Genomic DNA, 18,579 nt, shown 5'->3' with positions numbered 1-18,579 from the left:
GGAGGCTGCGGTGACGGCGAGGCGGCACAAAGCTCGGGCGGTGCGTGGATACGGCGGTGGATTCGGCGACTTGGTGGTGGTACGGGCGATGAAGGATTGGGTAAACACGCGCTGAGATTAGCTTATAAGGTGCCCCCAACGGATCAAAGAAGGAAACGGGAAAAGAGATTTGATGCCGCACGTTTTCTACTGACCGGAATCACGACCGAACGTGTCCGGTGGAATCGCGACCGGACGCGTTCGGTGGACACCGACCGGACGCATCCAGAGTCCGGTCACCTAGCCTTGACGTCTTCATCATCGACCGGACGCTGAAGCTCCTTCTGACCGGACGCTGGAAAACACTGTTTTAGCGTCCGGTCACTCCTTCGGCAGTAGGTTCACCTCCTGTGAACTGACCGAACGCTGGACATCAGAGTCCGGTACAGCGTCCAGTCACTCCTTCTTCAGCGAATCTTCAAAGTCCTTCGCGCTGCCTGTTCCCAATCAAGTCCCAACTCCAATAAGATCCAAATAAACACCAATTGGGACTGATGTGAGTGACCTCTCTCAAACCCTCGAGTTTTTCAAAATATTTTGCCTTAGGCTATAATTCTTTTTAAGAAAATAGGCAAAAAGAGGGCGATTTGAAGATAAACGACAAAAACAACATTCATGCATATGCAATACTTGAATGTAAATCTAGTTGCTTGTCAAGTTTGATCTAAGGTTAAGCTTCTTCACACGCTTTTCGGCGGTTATCTTAACCATGTTAGACAAGCCCTATATGCATTATAAAGCATTAAACATGTTGTATAATACAATGCAATGCAAGGGACAACACAAGCTCAATTTTTTGTGAAGTTGCTAAAACCAAGCACATTGAGTTCATTCCGTAATCTACAAAATGTTGTCTCATCTAGCGGTTTAGTGAAGATATCCACCAATTGATCCTTGGTCCTTACACCTTCTAGTGATATATCATTTTTAGTAACATGATCTCTAAGAAAGTGATGGCGGATATCTATGTGCTTGGTACGAGAGTGTTGAACCGGATTATTTGCAAGTTTTACCGCACTTTCATTGTCGCACAAAAGAGGTACTTTATCTAGAACTACACCATAGTCTAGCAAAGTTTGTTTCATGTAAAGTATTTGTGCACAACAAGCACCCACGGCAATATATTCCTCTTCAGCGGTGGACAAAGCCACACTATTTTGTTTCTTGGAGGACCAAGACACAAGTGATCTACCAAGCAAATGGCACCCTCCGGATGTGCTCTTTCTATCAACTTTGTAACCGGTATAATCTGAATCAGAATAGCCAACTAATTCAGATATAGCTTCTTTGGGATACCAAAGGCCAATGCTTGGTGTATGCTTAAGATACCTAAGGATTCTTTTTACGGTAATTAAATGAGTTTCCTTAGGATTAGCTTAAAACCTAGCACACATACACACACTAAACATGATGTCGGGCCTAGATGCGGTCAAATACAACAAGCTACCAATCATAGAGCGGTAGAGAGTTTGATCAACCGGGTTACCTCCCTCATCTAGGTCGAGATGTCCATTGGTTGGCATTGGAGTCTTGATTGGCTTATATTCATTCATCTTGAATCTCTTAAGAAGATCATTAGTATATTTCTCTTGAGAGATGAAAATCCCTTCTCTCATTTGTTTAACTTGAAAACCAAGAAAGAATGTAAGCTCTCCAATCATTGACATCTCGAACTCCTTCGACATCAATTCACCAAAATTTTTGCATGAATCTTCATTTGATGATCCAAAGATGATATCATCAACATACACTGGACAAATGAAGATATGTCCATCAAGCTTCTTGGCGAATAGTGTAGTGTCGATCTTCCCAATGGAGAAGCCCTTCTTAATAAGGATGTCCCGAAGGCGCTCATATCAAGCTCTTGGGGCTTGCTTAAGCCCATATAATGCCTTGGACAACCTATAAACATGATTAGGATATCTAGGGTCTTCAAACCCGGGAGGTTGATCAACATAGACTAGTTCATTAATAAAGCCATTTAAGAATACACTTTTTACATCCATTTGATAAAGTTTTATTTCATGATGTGATGCATATGCAAGGAGGATATGGATGACTTCTAATCTTGCAACCGAGGCAAAGGTCTCTCCAAAATCCAAACCTTCAACTTGAGAGAACCCCTTTGCAACTAGTCTTGCCTTGTTCCTCACAACAACACCTTGATTATCTTGCTTATTTCGGAACACCCACTTTGTTCCAATGACTCTTGCACCTTTTGGCCGCTCTTCAAGAGTCCAAACTTTATTGCGAGTGAAGTTGTTCAACTCTTCATGTGTGGCATTTATCCAATCCCGATGTTGAAGAGCTTCTTCTACCTTAGTAGGCTCAAAGCAAGAGATAAAAGAGTGATGAGCAATAAATAAAGCAAGTTTTTGAGATCGAGTCATTACACCCTTTGATAGACTCCCTAAGATGAGATCTTGTGGATGATCTTAAAGTAGGGGTGTATTTCTTCTATTGACCACTTGAGGGAGAGGTTGTGGAGCATCAACATCTTATGCTTGTACCATCATTTGTTCATGGGAGACATGGGTATCTTCATTTTCTACTCTCCCATCTTTTTTATCATTTTGTGGCACACTTGATGAAGAGGATGGATCAATCACTTGTACATCATTTTCATCATCTTTAGGCTTGATGTCTCCAATATGAATGTTTTTCATAGCCTCCCTCAATGGTTCATCACCTATATCATCAAGATTCTCATGTGCTCCTTGAGAGCCGTTGGATTCATCAAATTCCACATCATATGTTTCTTCAACCAAGCCGGTGGCATGATTAAATACTCTATATACTTTGAACTTTGATGAGTAACCAATAAGAAAACCAATATCACAACATCTTTGGAACTTTCCTAGGTGTTGCCGCTTCTTGTAGATGTATCATTTACAACCAAACACCCTAAAAAAGGAGACATTCGGCTTCTTCCCATTGAGCAACTCATAAGGTGTCTTGCCAAGGAACTTTTGAAGGAATAGGTGGTTTGATGCATAGCATGCGGTGTTGATTGCTTCCGCCCATAGAGCTTCGGGGGTGTTGTACTCATCAAGTATTATTCTTGCAAGAGCGATCAATGTCTGGTTCTTTCTCTCAACTACACCATTTTGTTGAGTATATATTGCGGAGACTTCATGTTTGATTCCAACTTCATCACAATAAGCTTCTATGTTTGTGTTGTCAAATTCTTTCCCATTGTCACTTCTTATCTTCTTGAGCTTCACTTCAAATTCATTTTGTGCTCTCTTGGCAAACTTCTTGAAGCAAGATGCAACTTTGGATTTGTCATGAAGGAAGAATACCCATGTATACATTGAATAATCATCAACAATCAAAAGACAATAAAAATTTCCTCCCAAACTCTTGTATGTTGTTGGTTCAAATAAATCCATGTGAAGGAGTTCTAGTACTCTTGCGGTTGATATGAAAGCTTTTGTTGGATGGGTATTTGCAACTTGCTTGCCGGCTTGACATACACTACAAAGCTTGTCCTTCTCAAACTTCACATCCTTCAACCCTCTCACCAAGTCATTCTTCATAAGCTTCTTGAGTGAGCTCATTCCAACATGAGCAAGTCTCCTATACCATAGTCATCTAAGTGTTGTTTTGGTGAATAGGCATGTCTTCAAGTTTGCATCTTCGGAGGTGAAGTCTATTAGATATAGGTTGTTGTATCTAAATCCTTTGAATATCACATGATTATCATCCTTCTTGGATACAACAACCTTCTCGGTAAACAAGCATTGGAAGCCCAGATCACATAATTGTCCAACGGATAGCAAGTTGAAACTCAATGAAGCAACATATAGCACATTGGAGATGGATTGCCTAATCCTTTGATCTTGCCCTTTGAGTTATCTCCAAATGTGATTCTTTCTTGTCTATCTACTTCTTCATCTAGTGAGGTGAACATACGAGGATCACCGGTCATATGTTGTGTGCAACCACTATCAATAACCCAATGACTTCCACCGATCTTGTAGTTCACCTACACACAAGAGATCAAGCTTTAGAAACCCAAATTTATTGAGGGCCCTTCACCTTCTCAACAAGTGACTTTACAACCCAAATTTTCCTAGGCCTATTCTTATTTGGAGGTCCTAAGAACATCACTTTCATCTTTCTATTAGAATCCTTTCTAAGCATATAGTGAGCATTGAAGGCAAAGGGTCTAGCATGCTTGGGTAAGGGTTGTGGTGGTGGAGTTTGGCACTCATGAGCAAAGTGGCCTTCTTGTCCACACTCAAAGTATCTCTTTGGCTTTGGCTTTGACTTTGATTGTTGTTGTTGAGCTTGAGCCTTCTTCTCTTTGTTTGCCATATACCCAATGCCACTTCTATCCATCTTCATGACGGTGTTCATTAGAAGCTCACTTTGAAGATATTTGCCTCTAGTGAACTTGCTCAATCCAATCTTGAGATGCTCTTTCTCCAACTTGAGCTTCTTGTTCTCTTACTTGAGTGCATCACTACTTTTATCTTCCTTGAGTGCAACCTTGTGTTCTTTCTTCCTTGAGTTTCTTGTTTTATTCTTTTAGCTTCTCATTCTCAAAAATCAAGTTGCCATCATGATCAAGAGTTTCTAGCATAATGATGTTGTGGGTTTTGAACTCTTCAAACTCTTTCTTTAGCTTTTCATTATCATGCTTGAGCTTGATATACTCATCATAGTCATTGCACTCAACTACTTGCTTGCCTTTGCCACTAGATCCTTGCTCAATGCTCTCATCAATTAAATCATCACATGATGTAGCTATATCAATCTTAACAACATCATTAGTAGCATCATGTGGCTCATTGGGTAAAAATTCTTGAGTAATAACAAGGGTATCATGATTAACCTTAAGAGTGGTATATTCATCCTTTAGCTTGTTATGACTAGTGATGAGCTCTTTATGCACCCACTCAAGTTTATCATGTTTATCTTTGAGCTCTTTCTTAGAAGATTTGAGCTCCTTGAGTTTGGATGACATAACATCATTTGCTTCTCTAAGCTCAATACTAGCCTTTTTGGCTATCTCACATTTAGCTAAAAGAGAATCATTCTTAATCTCAAGCTTTTCATTTTTAGCTCTAATCTTTATAATGATCTTAGTGTATTTCTTTAGTAATTTAGCAAGATCATCATAAGTAGGTGACTCATATTCATCATCGCTATCACTATCACTATCATCATTATGAGCATGATCATCACCACTACTATCATCATCATGTGATACCTTTCGTTCACCTTTGGCCATAAGGCATAGGTGTGTAGAGGATGATGGCGGTGGTGGCGGTGAAGATGATGAGTCAATAGCAATGACGGCCACCTTCTCGTTGTCACTTTCATCATCGGATGATCCACTAGATGAATCAATGTCCGTGAGCCAATCACCGATGATATAAGCCTTTCCACTCTTCTTCTTCTTATGGAAGTCCTTCTTCTTGCCATCTCTCTTCTTGTATGGCTTGTTCTTTTTCATCTCATCTTCATCTTCATTGCTTGAGTCATCTTTCTTACCCTTGTTCTTGTTCTTGAACTTGTCTTTCTTGGGCTTTATGCATTGATGAGCTAGATGACCAAGTTCTCCACAATTGTAGCAATCCATCTCAGAGATTGGCTTCCTTCTAGAGCTTGTGAAGAACTTCTTCTTCTCGCCATCAAACTTGATGCCACTCTTGTTGAGCTTCTTTAGTATCTTGGCATTTTTCTTCACCATGAGAGCAAGACTTTCATCATCAACTTCATCTTCACTTGAGCTCTCATACTCAAGTCTTGCTTTGTCCTTCTCTTGGCTAGCCTTGAATGCTAAATCTTTTTCTTTCTTCTTTGTAGAGGATGAGCCATCTTGAGGTGTGATGTGCATATACATCTCATGAGCATTGATCTTCCCTAAGATTTGTATCGGTGTAGCGATGGAAAGATCACCTTGGTGTAGCACGGTCATAATATGTCCATATTTGTCAATAGGGAGGACACTCAAGATCTTTCTTACAACATCGGATGGTTGCATTTGAGTAAGTCCAAGCCCATTAACTTCCTCTATAAGAACATTCAAACGTGAATACATTTCATTAGCACATTCTTTAGGAAGCATTTCAAAAGAGTTGAGCTTTTTCATGACAAAATGATAGCGTTCCTCACGCTCACTCTTAGTTCCCTCATGGAGCGCACAAACGTCCGATCATAGTGCATGTGTATCTTTGTGGTTCCTCACCCGATTAAACACTCATTTGCAAAGACCTCTAAAGATGGTGTTTTGAGCCTTTGCATTCCACTTCTCGTAATTAACCTCATCGCCTTGTAGGTTAGTAGCATCCCGAGGTTTTGGAAAGCCTTGTGAGGCGGCTCTAAGTATACCAACATCTAGAGCCTCTAGATACGCCTCTATGAGGATTTTCCAATAAGGAAAGTCATCTCCCTCAAAGATAGGAGGATGTCCATCCCCGTGAGACATCTTGCTCTAGGCGGTTAAGCCTAATTACGTGAGCACGAGGCTCCGATACCAATTGAAAGAATCAAGATGCCCAAGAGGGGGGGGTGAATTGGGCTAATTTTAAATTTCTTTGCAATAATTAAACCTATGGTTAGCCCAATTAACCCCTTATGCCTAGAAAGTGTTCCTAATTATTCTACCGCACAAAAGACTTGCAACCTAAGTTCCAATCCTACTCTAGCACGACAATTCTAAGAATGTAAAGACATAAAATGAATTGCTCAAAGTAAATGCTCAAAATAAATAGAGAGGAAGGAACGCGGCGATATTTTGCCGAGGTATCGGAGAGTCGCCACTCCCCACTAGTCCTCGTTGGAGCACCCGCATAAGGGTGTAGCTCCCCCTTATCCGCGCAAGGATCAAGTGCTCTCTACGGGTTGATTCTTCGACACCCCGTCGTGGTGAATCACCCACAACCGCTCACAACTTGAGTTGGGTCACCCATAAGCTCCGCCGGATGGTCACCGAACTTCCAATCACCACCAAGCCGTCTAGGTGATGACGATCACCAAGAGTAACAAGCACGAACTCTCACTTGACCATGACAAACCTAATGAGAAGGTGGATGCACACTTTGCTACTCTTGATCTTCACTAATGAGGGCTCTCTTTTGGATTCTTAAATCTCAATCACCTCACTAGGACCTTGCTCTTCTTGGCACTCTCTAAGATGTTTCTCAGCTGTTGAAATGAGCAAAAATACCCCCACACACGAGTGGATGTGGTATTTATAACACTGGCTGAAAAACGAACCATTATGTGCCTCTGCGGGGTGACCGGACGCTCTGATCATGTTGACCGGACGCTCCGGTCAATATACTCTGAACTCCAGCGTTTATAGTGTGACCGGACGCTGGCCACTGACCGGACGCGTCCGGTCATGATATTTCCTTTCTGGAACCTTACTGAGTCGATCGGACGCTGGCCCTCAGCGTCCGGTACCATGACCTAGCAGCGTCCGGTCACTTCCAGACGCTTTCACCTTGGTCAAATGAACTGACCGGACCCTGAGCCAGCGTTCGGTCACACCGGAGCCAGCGTCCGATCAGTATTTGACCCTCCATTCACTTCTAACTCTCGAACATATGCGAATGAAGTTTGCTCCATTGGATCAAAGGGCTATTGTGGAGCTACCTAGTGCTAGTTTTAACAAGTGTGCACCACACGTAACTCACTAGACTCACCTAGGTCAAGCTACCCGTTCATACCCCCCTTAATAGTACGACCAAAGGAAAAAACAAAGTCATAAACTACTCTAAGTGTCTCTCCAACTCCAATCGACACTTAGAACTAGTCTATCCTTAACCTTGTCGTCCATCCTCTGAAAACCGAAACGATTTCCATCGTAGGGGCATGACAACCATGATTGCCCAACCGATCTCCATTACCGTGACCTAACTCAATTGTTTCTGCAAAACACACGTTAGTCACAGGAATCATGTATTGTCATTAATCATCGAAACCCAACTAGGGGTCTAGATGCTCTCAAATATTAACTACTAAATTTGTTTTAAAGGGTCGTTTGATATTTAAATAGAGCTTCTAGGGGCTCTGGCTTCATCTGCATCCGGTTCCAAAAGGCTAAAAATGAACCGAATGAAGGAGACAGCAGAGCTGGGTGTGGATGGTTAGTAGAATTAAAATAGTGCTATAGTAGAGCAGCTGGAGCCTCCTAGAGCCACACCAAATGAGTCCTAATTTTACTCTTAACAAGTAATGTAATTTGTGGTTAGAGCTTGAAATGATCAACTTCATAAAATTTTAAAACATTATTCCCTACATTTCTAAACTGTAAGTCGTTCTGATTTTTTAGATATGTAGTTTAAAAATAATAGAAGTCGTGCTGACTTTTTTGGATACATAGATATTAAAGAAAGTCAGAATAACTTACAGTTTGAAATGGAAGAAGTACTTATCTGTGATAGGAGAAAATATGTAACAATTTAAAAAGTTAGATTAGCATTTTAATGGTTCACATACTAGAGTAATGTTCAATGATGCAATTTAATACATGCATGTCATGATATATTCACGATATACCATTTGGCAGATTCATAACCATGATTATATTATGATTTTGTTTTTGGCGATTGGTGATAGCATTATTGAGGATCTCGTTGCAACGAGCCACACAATCAGAAATCTGAATCACGGACTCATTCTTGTAATATTGTAGCAGCAACTTGCGATTGCACAATAAATTCACAGTGATACACGAACATAATAATCCTATACAAATTAGCTGCACGTGACATCATGATTTGCCGTTCCAACCGTCAGGTATGGTACCAAAACTGGAATTCACGTAGCGTGCTTAGATGCAGCACCAAACCTGTGTTCGAGTCCAATTCGAGTCCATCGTCCTGCCTGTTCGTTTGTTGCTTTCGACCAGCTGATGCTGGTTTATTATGAGAAAAAAAAACACTATTAATTGACTGGTTTAGGCCGGCTCAAGGGCACGGGCCCAATGTTTCTGCTAGCGTTGCAGCTAATGCAGGCGAAACCGTCTCGATCGGTTCGCCTAGTACCGGATCGGACGCAACGGCAGGCAGCATCTGCTCGATGGTGTTTTGCCTCCGACGCTAACCCGCCATCTGATCTTCTGATCTTGAATTCTGAAGCAAAGATTTAAAACTGCCCTGGAAAAAAAGAGAGAAAAAACAAAGCCAAAAAAAACTGCTGCATCGCCCACATCGCACCGGCCACCAGCCAACTCCCCCTTCCTTCCAGATCTCCCCGCCCCGCATCTCGCTCGCCAGCGACCGGCGAGGGGGCGCGCGCCCGCCGCTGCCGCCGCGATGTACCTGGCGTACGGGTGGCCGCAGTCGATCCCGCTGGACCCGGACGACTCGGACCGCGTGGTCCTCCTCCGCTTGCTCGGCCGCCTCCTCCTCACCGTCTGCCCGGCCTCGCTCCACCTCTGGTCCGCCGCGCAGCACCGGGTCCGCCTAGCCCGCTCCGACCGCTCCCCGGAGTCCCTCGCCGCCCACGGTCACAACGCGCACGCCGTGTGGAGCCCCGACGCCAAGACCGTCGCCGTCCTGGTCAGCCCACTTCCCCCTCCCGGACCACTTCGCTCGCTCCCGCCGCGAGCGGCAGACTCACCATGCTGTTTCTGTGTGCTGTGTGCAGACCTCTTCCTTCTACCTCTACGTTTACAAGGTTCAGCACTCGGGGAAGCAACTGATCGTCGGTGGCAAGCAGGTCCCGGGGCTTTGCCTGGCTAGTATATCCCTAATCATCACCGAGAAGGTTCCTCTCGCCAATGGCGTTGCTATAACGTACTGTGTTCGCCGCTCCTTAACTCTTCCTCTACATACAAAATGAGGTGCTCCACTACCGCAGGGGAGCTGACTTGTAAGTTTGATCTCGTGTTGCAGGAGTAATTTCGTGTGTGACAGCAAAAGCATGCTCCTCGGACTATCCAATGGGCATGTGCAGGTCGTGTCCTGGAACGCTGAGGTACATGGAAATGCATGCAACTTTTGTTTATTGTAAGTTACTGATTATTAGGTGCGAAATATAGGTCTGCTGTACCCGCTCTTCCTACTTGCTATGCTAAGTGTTGTCTATGTATTTTGTTGTTGCTTGCCAGTTCTCAGACAGCTTCAAGCTTGGTTGCTCTGTTTGTTCGTCTGAGAAACCTACTGCTGTCGTAGATGCGTTGGTGTTTGATCCTCCCAGTTTGCGAGAAAACTCTAACGCAAGGCCTGCTCCTTGCTGCACAGGCAATTCTTCTATTGTCCATGTTGAGCTGTCGGTGAAGCTAAGGTTGCTGGTTGCTTTGTACTCAGGCTGTCGCATTGCCCTCTGTACTATTGGTAAGAAGGGATTAAGGCAGCCTGGCGGCATCAGAGTGGAGAGATGGTTGGACACTGATGATGCGATGTGTACTTCTGTGGCTTCTGAGCAACAGATTCTTGCTGTCGGGTGCAGTAGAGGTGTTGTTGAATTATATGATCTGGCAGAAAACACGCGGCATATACGAACCATTTCGTTGTATGATTGGGGGTAAGTCTCGCATGGTATTTTATTGTTCACAAGCTATAGTAGCTGTTACATGGATACTTCTGTTTTTGACTGCCTAAATTTCTGGCAGTTGATTTCAAATCCCATGCTAATTTGTGAGACAACCCTGCCTGGCACTTTGTCTAGATAAAACATTTTTAGCATTATGTTGTTATCTTGTGTTTAGGCTTGGATCATTTCCTTTTCCCTAGAGTTGTCAATTGTTTAACATTTCGTGAACCTTCTGTGGTTAAGGTGTAACCATGCCAGTTCACACAGCTCTACTTTTTGGTTATTCTATTTTAAGCTGAGCTGTAACTACTCTTTTTCCTTCTTTTTTGGGTAAAAAATTGTAGGTATTCAGTGGAAGATACCGGTCCTGTTGCCTGTATATCTTGGACGCCTGACAATTGTGCTTTTGCAGTCGGGTGGAAATTTAGGGGACTTACTGTATGGTCTGTGTCTGGATGTCGGTTAATGTGTACTATTCGTCAAACTGGTTCAAATTCTGTCTCATCTCCAATGGTGAAACCTAGCGCTCTAAAATTTGAGCCTCTTATGGGAGGAACATCACACATTCAATGGGATGATAATGGATATAAGTTATTTGCTGTCGAAGAAAGCTTGTCAGAAAGGGTTCTTGCTTTCTCATTTGCCAAATGTTGCCTAAACAGAGGGCTTTCAGGCACAACATATTCCCATCAGGTTCTTTATGGGGAAGATCGAATCCTTTTGGTGCAACCGGATGATGCTGATGAACTGAAGATATTGCATCTTAATGTTCCAGTTAAGTGTTAACTTCTTTGCCTTTGATTTATTTGAGGGGTTAAAATGCTGCAACCTCTATTGTTTGATGATGCATTTTTATGATAATAATATATACTTTTCAAAGTAGGTTTCATACATTTCCCAGAACTGGCCAGTTCTACATGTGGTGGCAAGCAATGATGGGATGTACTTGGCAGTTGCTGGCTCTCACGGGCTAGTGCTATATGATTTGCGAAATAAAAGGTGGCGGTTTTTTGGTGATGTTACACAAGAGCAAAAGATCCAATGCAAAGGCCTATTGTGGCTGGGAAAAATTGTTATTGTGTGCAACTATGTTGAATCATCAAACACGTGAGTTCTCACTTGTATACCATCTTCCTTGCTATTCCTATCTTGTAACTGACTTGGCCCCGTTTGGTGGAGCTTTGGTCGGCTTTGGCTCCAGCTCCTCAATGCACTGTAGCAATGAGCCGTTTTTATCTCTCTTCTCAAAATGAGCTAGGAGCTGGTGAAGCCACTATTTTTGGCTTCACCAGCTCAGGCTCCTATGCGCACTGTAGCAAGGAGCGGGAGCCGTTTGGAGCAGTGCCAAACGGGACGAAGGCTCACCTTTTCTGGTTGAGCATGGGAGAAAGCTCGCAATATGGGAGTTTCTCGCATTGAACTGGTGTTCCTTGAAATACTAGCTGAACTGCATTTTTCTGCTTATATTTTTATCTCATTTATTAACTTAGGCCTCCACTGCCTTTCTAATTACAATATATTTTAGTCACAGACATGTTTCATTCTTTTGGCTCAGGTACGAGCTTCTCTTTTTCCCAAGATATCATCTTGATTATAGCTCTTTACTCTACCGGAAACCACTGCTTGGAAGGCCAATTGTCATGGATGTTTTCCAGGATTATATATTAGTTACTTACAGTCCATTTGATGTGCATATCTTCCATGTGATGATCTCGGGAGAATTATCACCTGCTAGCAATCCAGTTTTACAGGTAATGTCCGTCGTGAAAGAAATTTGCAACCCCTATTCAGAACTTGTTTCCAATTTTTCTCTGTGAATAGTTATTTTTATTCTTTGTACGGATGAACAGCTTTCAACAGTGCGAGAACTTTCAATCATGAGTCCGAAGAGCCCACCTGTTTCAATGTGCTTCATTCCTGAACAAAATGACAAAGGAGTGCTGAAAGGAGACACTAATGGATCCTCTGATCTTTTGTCGCAGCAACCATCAAGGTACTTTTCTCCCCCATAATGTTACACAATCCTTTTCTTCTTTGTCTTTATTATTGTTATTTATTTATTTATTTATGATATCAGATGTTTGATCTTGCGGACCAATGGGGAGCTTTCTGTGCTTGACATGGATGATGGACATGAACATGCTCTCACAAATTCAATTGAACTCTTTTGGGTCACCTGTTCCCAATTTGAAGAGAAGGGTAGTCTTATCAAAGAGGTTTCATGGCTTGACTATGGTCATCGGGGTATGCAGGTTAGATTGATCTTATTATTTTGTACATAATCGCTTCACCATAGATGCCTCTTTTAGGGGATAGTTATTTTTCAAATATCCCTTTCTACCCTTTTATAAACATAGCTGTTGCAGGTGTGGTACCCATCACATGGAGCAGATCCTTTTAAGCAAGAGGATTTTTTGCAGGTATAAGTTTCTATCATGAGATAATTGTGAATATCCGTTTTAAGTTTTTCCACCTTTATGTGGAACTTGCTGCAGTCATAATATTTTCATATTCTGTTCCTTTTTAAAAAAAATTCGTTGAAGACTCATGATGATGATATTAACAGCTAGTTATAAATGCTTGTCATGTGATACTGTAGTTGGATCCGGAGCTTGAGTTTGATCGTGAGGTGTATCCTCTTGGTCTTCTTCCAAACGTTGGTGTGGTTGTTGGTGTTTCTCAGAGAATGTCCTTCTCAACTGCGGAGTTTCCATGCTTTGAGCCTTCACCTCAAGCCCAAACAATATTGCATTGTTTATTACGACATCTCCTTCAGGTAAATCACCTTCCATTTGTTGATTCTATATCTCACATTTCCATTTGTATTCTAAGATGCCATTTATCTAGTGAGAAAACCGTTGGTATTACAAAAGGCAATCTTGGTGGCTAGGTGCTTGTTGCCTCATGGCTCCTGTGTCTTTGACATAATTGGCAGTAGAGGTGCTGACGGGGTCTTAGGTGGGCTGGCGCCACAGAGTTGGTGCTGGTGTGTGCAGAGGAGTACTCGTTGGGTGCTGCCTGCTGGGGGGGGGGGGGGGGGGGGGGGGGGGGGGGGGACAACAGTGGCAGAACTTTTGTAGGAGACATATCAAATGGTTGGAGGACATTGTGTTCCTGTTGGAGGGGAGTGCTAGGGGATTAGGCTTTGAGAGCATTAGGTTTTCTCTTTTTTTTTAAAAAATGTTGATGTCAGCATATTTAGTATGAGCATCGTGCTGCTCCTTTGGAGCTGTGTAGAATTTGGATACCATTCAGCAAATTAGGCAGAGTGAAGGAATATTTTCATATAGTTTCGGGTTCTACTATTCATCTGCAGTAAGCTATGTAGTAAGGCTATTTTCTTTTGACCCAGAATCCCAGATTGTTTACATCTTAAAAAAAGTTGTTACATCATGACATTCTGTTCCTGATGGTGCTGTGCTTCTCTGAGATCATTGCCTCAATTTTTGTTGACTTATTGCCGTAAAAACATTTTCTGATGCCTCTAAATTTAATTATCCTACGTTAATTGTTTAAATCAGAGGAACAAGATTGAAGAAGCTTTGCACTTGGCAAATTTGTCAGCAGAAAAGCCTCACTTCTCTCACTGTTTAGAGTGGCTTCTGTTTACAGTATTTGATGCAGATATAACAAGGTACTTTTTTTCTAGCTTGCTATATTCTGAAACAAAGGCAGTCTTCCATTGCTTTACAATGTTCCATCTATTATTTAGTGGCTTTGCTAGATGTGCTCTGGTAAGTTCTTTTTCCCTGACATATGTTTTAATTACAGGCCAAGTGCTTCAAAAAATCAGGCTTCACAAAAAGTTGATCCTCCCAAGAAATCTCTTCTTGAGAAAACTTGTGACCTGCTACGGAATTTTCCTGAATATATGGATGTTGTAGTCAGTGTTGCTAGGAAAACTGATGGTCGACACTGGGCTGATCTTTTCTCTGCAGCTGGACGATCCACAGAGTAAGTGTACATACAACCCTTCTATTTGAAATATGCATATTCCTTTAATTCACATCTTCAAAAGATAATGTTCTTTCAGTTTGTGCTGCTGTTCTGCTTGTAGTAATTACATAGACAGTATCAGCATGTTCCATCTTATAGTTATATCTGTGGTGTGTCTGTAGTTTGCATGTAGTTAGTTACATACCTGGCGCACCTCTCATAGTCGGTTCCCATCCATGTTTGTGATTCATATGTTAAGTCTGTTCACTTGTCCAAAAAAAGAGGTTATTAAGACTAATTATCATGAATCATTAGTGTAGTAGATCTGTTAATAGTTTCCTTTGAGAAAATTTAGAGATTTGTCTGGTTCCTTGTGTTTGAGAGGACAGAGATGCTGTTTTATTTCTGTTATCTTATTATCTGTCAGTTTTCTTCAACTTCTTGATTCTTTATTGATTGCTATAAGCATATGTAGAATTTAAGATTTATCACGCCCATGCATTTATTGATATACCAGAGCGTGAACAGAGTATGGTATCCCTAAACTGGGGTGAACTTGAATTTGTTCAGACAAATATCTTTACTAACCGGCAGTATTTAAATTTGACAAAGATTTCAAATAAAATATTTATGCTTTTAGTATGACCAAACTTTCATGATAGGATGTTTGAGGAATGCTTCCAACAGAGGTGGTACAGGACTGCTGCTTGCTACATACTGGTATGTAACTGCTGCGAGGTGTTACAGTAAACCTTTATAGGATGTTTTGATGGCTATCCAATGCATATAATAATGTTGTTATATTTTTGATACTGCACTTTCGACCTCTTGTTTTTATTGCTTGCATTAATTGGTCCAATCCTGTATGGAGTTTGTTTATTTATTTTTGTAGTTTATGCATGAAGATAACATTATTGTTAGTTTTTTATTATGAATTTATTTATGGTCATTGTTAATTTTTTTATCATGAATGTCTGCTATAAGTAGCATTGCCAATGTTTTGCAATTATAGGTCATTGCCAAGCTGGAGGGCCCTGCAGTCAGCCAGTATTGTGCACTCCGTTTGCTACAAGTAATTCTCTTACCTCCACCATGTGGTGGTTTTAGCCAGGACATTAGTTGCCTCAGATGTTCCATCTCTCAGTCTCACTTCCATATGATTGTTGCTTTCCAGGCTACACTTGATGAGTCTTTGTATGAGCTTGCTGGGGAGTTGGTATGCTTCTTATGCTATATGTTGTTTGTTTTCCTATATTAGTATACTTCAGATGAATAAGGGAGTACCTTCATACTTAGGTTCGCTTCTTGCTAAGATCCGGAAGAGATTTTGAGAATGCCACTTCAGACTCCGAGAAGCTCTCTCCAAGATTTCTAGGCTATTTTCTGTTCCGTTCACCATATAAGCGGCAATCTTCTGATTTGAAAAGGTACACCCTGTTCTTTACACTTAAAAAATGCTTCTGTTGGAAAATCTCTCATATGTTATTTCTTTTGTTCGGCAGTAACTCAATGAAAGAACTTAGTCCACATATTGCCTCTGTTATGAACATTCTAGAACGCCATGCTAGCTATTTGATGTCTGGCAAGGAGCTTTCTAAACTCGTCGCTTTTGTCAAGGGGACTCAGTTTGATCTTGTGGTGAGACTCTCGTCATTCATCGCTTTTAACAAATCTTATTGTCCAAAGCTGTTTGTAATTGATCTATGTCGTAACATCATGCAGGAATATCTACAACGAGAAAGGCAAGGGTCTGCTCGTCTGGAGAATTTTGCTTCTGCACTTGAACTGATTGGACAAAAGGTTCTGGTCAATTAATCACAGTTTTTATGATTATGCTTATCATTGTAAATTTATTGTATTTTGGTTGTTTCTCATGCCCCTTTGGTCCATCCATATGAATAAAGTATTTTTTTGTTTTCATTTGCTTCTTGAAACTTATTTACCATGTACATGTTGGTATTCTGATGACAGCTCCAAATGGATACACTGCAAAGCCGACTTGATGCAGAGTTCCTTCTAGCTCATATGTGTTCAGTCAAGTTTAAGGAATGGATCGTGGTGCTAGCTACTTTATTGCAGCGTGCAGAGGTAAAATTTTAGAGTTTTTGGTTTAAAATTACACAATACATATGCTAACTTTTCTTAATAATTCATTGATAAACTTGCTGCTATCTTTTCTATCTGGACTACCCTCCCCCACAACACACACTGAAAACCAAAAATTTCAATAGGTACTATCAGTATTTTATCCATCTGACATCAGAGTTCACTTTTCCACCCCTTCTACTACATGTGGCACTAGTAGATAAGTAGATAAATGGGGAGGCGCAGTGGAGGCAATGGATTTTGAGGTGGAATGGTGAGGTATCAGGGCCTCAGGGGTACCTGCACCCTGCAGGGTGGGAGCTATGGATGACAAGGTGGAGGTTGGTAGTGGCAGAACTGCAGAAGCAGGCATTGCTGTGGCATGTGGTGTTGCCAATCGTTTGAACTTGATCCAATCATGTGTTATCTGTGCAAAATCTTTAGTGATGCCAGTGTTGCTATATCTTCAAGGTCCTGCTTGGATTAGGGGTTTGAAGACATTAATTTGAGTGGAACTTCCCAAAGAAATACCCCAATCCAAGCACCCCCTGCAGAGTTCATCTAATTCAACTAGAACTTCCATGACAGTATGACACAATTAGAATATCCAGACAGACTATGTACATGTGACTTAAAAAAGGAACTCATAGCAGGATACTGACATGTGATAGAATCCACTACAAACTTCTAGATGGCAAATATCAATTTCTGCAAATAACATCCTAGCTTCTTATGTTTTTACCAAAATGGAAAATAAGATGACATTATTCCCTATTTTAAGTAGGTATATATGATCCTAAGACAGTGAAGCTAGTTTATCCCAGTTGATGTACTATTTGACATTGTATAAGTCTGGATGCTATTCTGACCTATGAGAATATCATCTTTTTTAATTTAGTTTTGAAGGTACAACTATTTAGAGGGGTTTCTTTTGATGTGAATTATTTAGTTGAGCAAAACACTCATCCTTGCTGCTGTGATGTATTTTTGCTTCCTTAGGTTTTGGTGGATCTCTTTCGGCATGATTTGCGATTGTGGAAAGCATATAGCATTACTCTACAGGTTAGTGGCCAAGGTTTTTTTTGGATTTATGAACTTTTTAGGTCTCTCTAACATGGTTACAATCATCCTTGATGCAGTCACATGATGTATTCAGAGAATATCTTGACCTTCTTAATATCTTGGAGGAGCAGCTTTCGTCTGTTTCTGATCTTACATTGCAAAATGGACCATTGTCATGAATGCTGGATGACGACACTGATTGAAAAACCAGCTGAATGCGGCGTTTTGGCCATGAGTTAATTAACACATACAGTTAGATGAGAACAGCGGTGGGACCGGGAATCTGATGTAAATAGATTATTCAGGGCTTTTTTTCCCTTCGAGCAACACCCCCGAGGCGCTATTGCAGCTTTTTGTGCAGTGATCAGCTAAGCACCTTTTGTTGTATCATTAGTTTATTGCAGCGGAGTTGAGTGTGCATTCTTAGCCTTACTGTAAGTATGTGCGCTGCACTCTTAAAATTGTAAAGCATATACCAATTTTGAGCAGCAAGTTGTTTTCTCTGTTCCATAGAATCGTGTTTAAAGCTAGAAGTAGCATGTAGATAGTCCTCACCTGATGTTTGTAGACTCTTCAGATATTATTAAAAATGACACTATGAGGTTCTTTTAATTGCATTTTGACATGCCATACTGATGTTTTTACTTTTGGCAATTAATGGAAATACCCTAACCTGCAGGAGGAATTTTATACAGTGGATGGGGTTGCCTTCCCCTGCCCTTTGGCAGGTTAGTAAAGTGTACCCTGGAGGCAAGTTAACATTTGAAGTGTTTTCTACAGCTATAGGAAATGTATTTTACTTCTACTGTAGGTACATCGGCAACCATGTATATTTATTTTTGACAGCATACTAGTTCATCCACAACGTGTTGCACATGTCTAGCCTCTCCATTGCAAGGGCGTACAAATATATCTATATATAAATCTACACAATGCATGCACATGCACCAGAGTGTATCT

General features: G+C 41.4%; 1 protein-coding gene across 2 annotated transcripts; it reads left to right on the top strand.

Moving 5' to 3' along the window:
- Positions 1–9,171: 9,171 nt before the first annotated feature.
- Positions 9,172–18,259, top strand: LOC136478244 (uncharacterized). 2 transcript variants are annotated; one of them, XM_066476599.1, is made up of 22 exons: positions 9,172–9,560; positions 9,649–9,797; positions 9,897–9,978; positions 10,112–10,527; positions 10,881–11,310; positions 11,420–11,643; positions 12,092–12,287; positions 12,387–12,529; positions 12,614–12,788; positions 12,903–12,956; positions 13,136–13,312; positions 14,058–14,170; positions 14,308–14,490; positions 15,135–15,192; positions 15,485–15,544; positions 15,647–15,688; positions 15,769–15,899; positions 15,975–16,110; positions 16,195–16,272; positions 16,444–16,560; positions 17,557–17,619; positions 17,697–18,259. In XM_066476599.1, exons 1-22 carry the CDS (start codon positions 9,315–9,317, stop codon positions 17,796–17,798), a joined length of 3,375 nt encoding a protein of 1,124 aa, XP_066332696.1. In that variant the 5' UTR covers positions 9,172–9,314; the 3' UTR covers positions 17,799–18,259. The 2 variants fall into 2 exon arrangements, with proteins under 2 accessions (XP_066332696.1, XP_066332697.1); XM_066476600.1 differs by lacking the exons at positions 9,172–9,560; positions 9,649–9,797 and having other exon boundaries at positions 9,978–10,010; positions 17,697–18,258.
- Positions 18,260–18,579: the final 320 nt, after the last annotated feature.

This window comes from Miscanthus floridulus, chromosome 8, assembly GCF_019320115.1.
Source record: "Miscanthus floridulus cultivar M001 chromosome 8, ASM1932011v1, whole genome shotgun sequence".
In the NCBI taxonomy this organism is placed as follows: Eukaryota; Viridiplantae; Streptophyta; class Magnoliopsida; order Poales; family Poaceae; genus Miscanthus; species Miscanthus floridulus.
Note: the sequence above shows the minus strand (reverse complement) of the source record. Positions and strands in the feature narration are given on the sequence as shown.